This window comes from Eurypyga helias, unplaced genomic scaffold (assembly GCF_000690775.1).
Source record: "Eurypyga helias isolate BGI_N326 unplaced genomic scaffold, ASM69077v1 scaffold49954, whole genome shotgun sequence".
Classification (NCBI taxonomy): domain Eukaryota; kingdom Metazoa; phylum Chordata; class Aves; order Eurypygiformes; family Eurypygidae; genus Eurypyga; species Eurypyga helias.
Genome location: NW_010247864.1, coordinates 1 through 552, shown reverse-complemented (window position 1 = coordinate 552; position 552 = coordinate 1). Strand labels below are relative to the sequence as shown.

At 63.6% G+C, this 552-nt stretch overlaps 1 protein-coding gene across 1 annotated transcript in view; it reads left to right on the top strand.

The window, feature by feature from the left end:
* LOC104509040 (nuclear factor NF-kappa-B p100 subunit-like) overlaps nucleotides 1–463 on the top strand; it is a gene marked incomplete at both ends in the record, with an annotated part of 1,013 nt that extends 550 nt beyond the window's left edge. Inside the window, 2 exons of the mRNA XM_010150848.1 lie at nucleotides 33–202; nucleotides 361–463. Of these exons, the coding sequence (XP_010149150.1) occupies nucleotides 33–202; nucleotides 361–463 (273 nt within the window). The remainder of the gene's footprint in view (nucleotides 1–32; nucleotides 203–360) is intronic.
* Nucleotides 464–552: the final 89 nt, after the last annotated feature.

The following is a 552-nucleotide window of genomic DNA, read 5'->3' as shown; positions in this document are numbered from 1 at the left end:
GGAGGGCTGCTGAGCCTCTCCTCCTGTTGCAGGCCTCCTGCCTGTGCACTTGGCTGTGAAGGCAAAGAGTTTGGCCTGTCTGGACTTGCTGGTCAGGAAGGGAGCAGACGTGAATGCGGTGGAGAGGCAGGGCGGGAGGACCCCGCTGCATCTGGCTGTTGAGATGGAGAACCTGAATATGGCCACCCACCTGGTGAAGAAGGTATGGGGGCGCTGGTGGGTTGGTGGCTGTGGGACGGGGATGGGGCACAGCCTCCCACAGGGCCCTGGCAGGAGTGGGGAGTCCCCTGTGGTCTTAGGGTGACGGGGGGGGCAGTGCCCAGGCAGCCCGTCCTCATGGCCTTGTGCCTTTCTTTATAGCTGGGAGCAGATGTCAACAGACGGACTTTTGCCCACAATACCCCCCTGCACTTGGCTGCCGGCCTGGGCTCCCCCACCCTCACCAAACTGCTCCTCAAAGCTGGTAAGGCACTGCCGTCCCTCCTCTCCCTTCCCCTCCCGCAGCCCCGGTGGCCTTCCCTTTTAGGGGCTCAGTCCACCCCTCCCTGACAG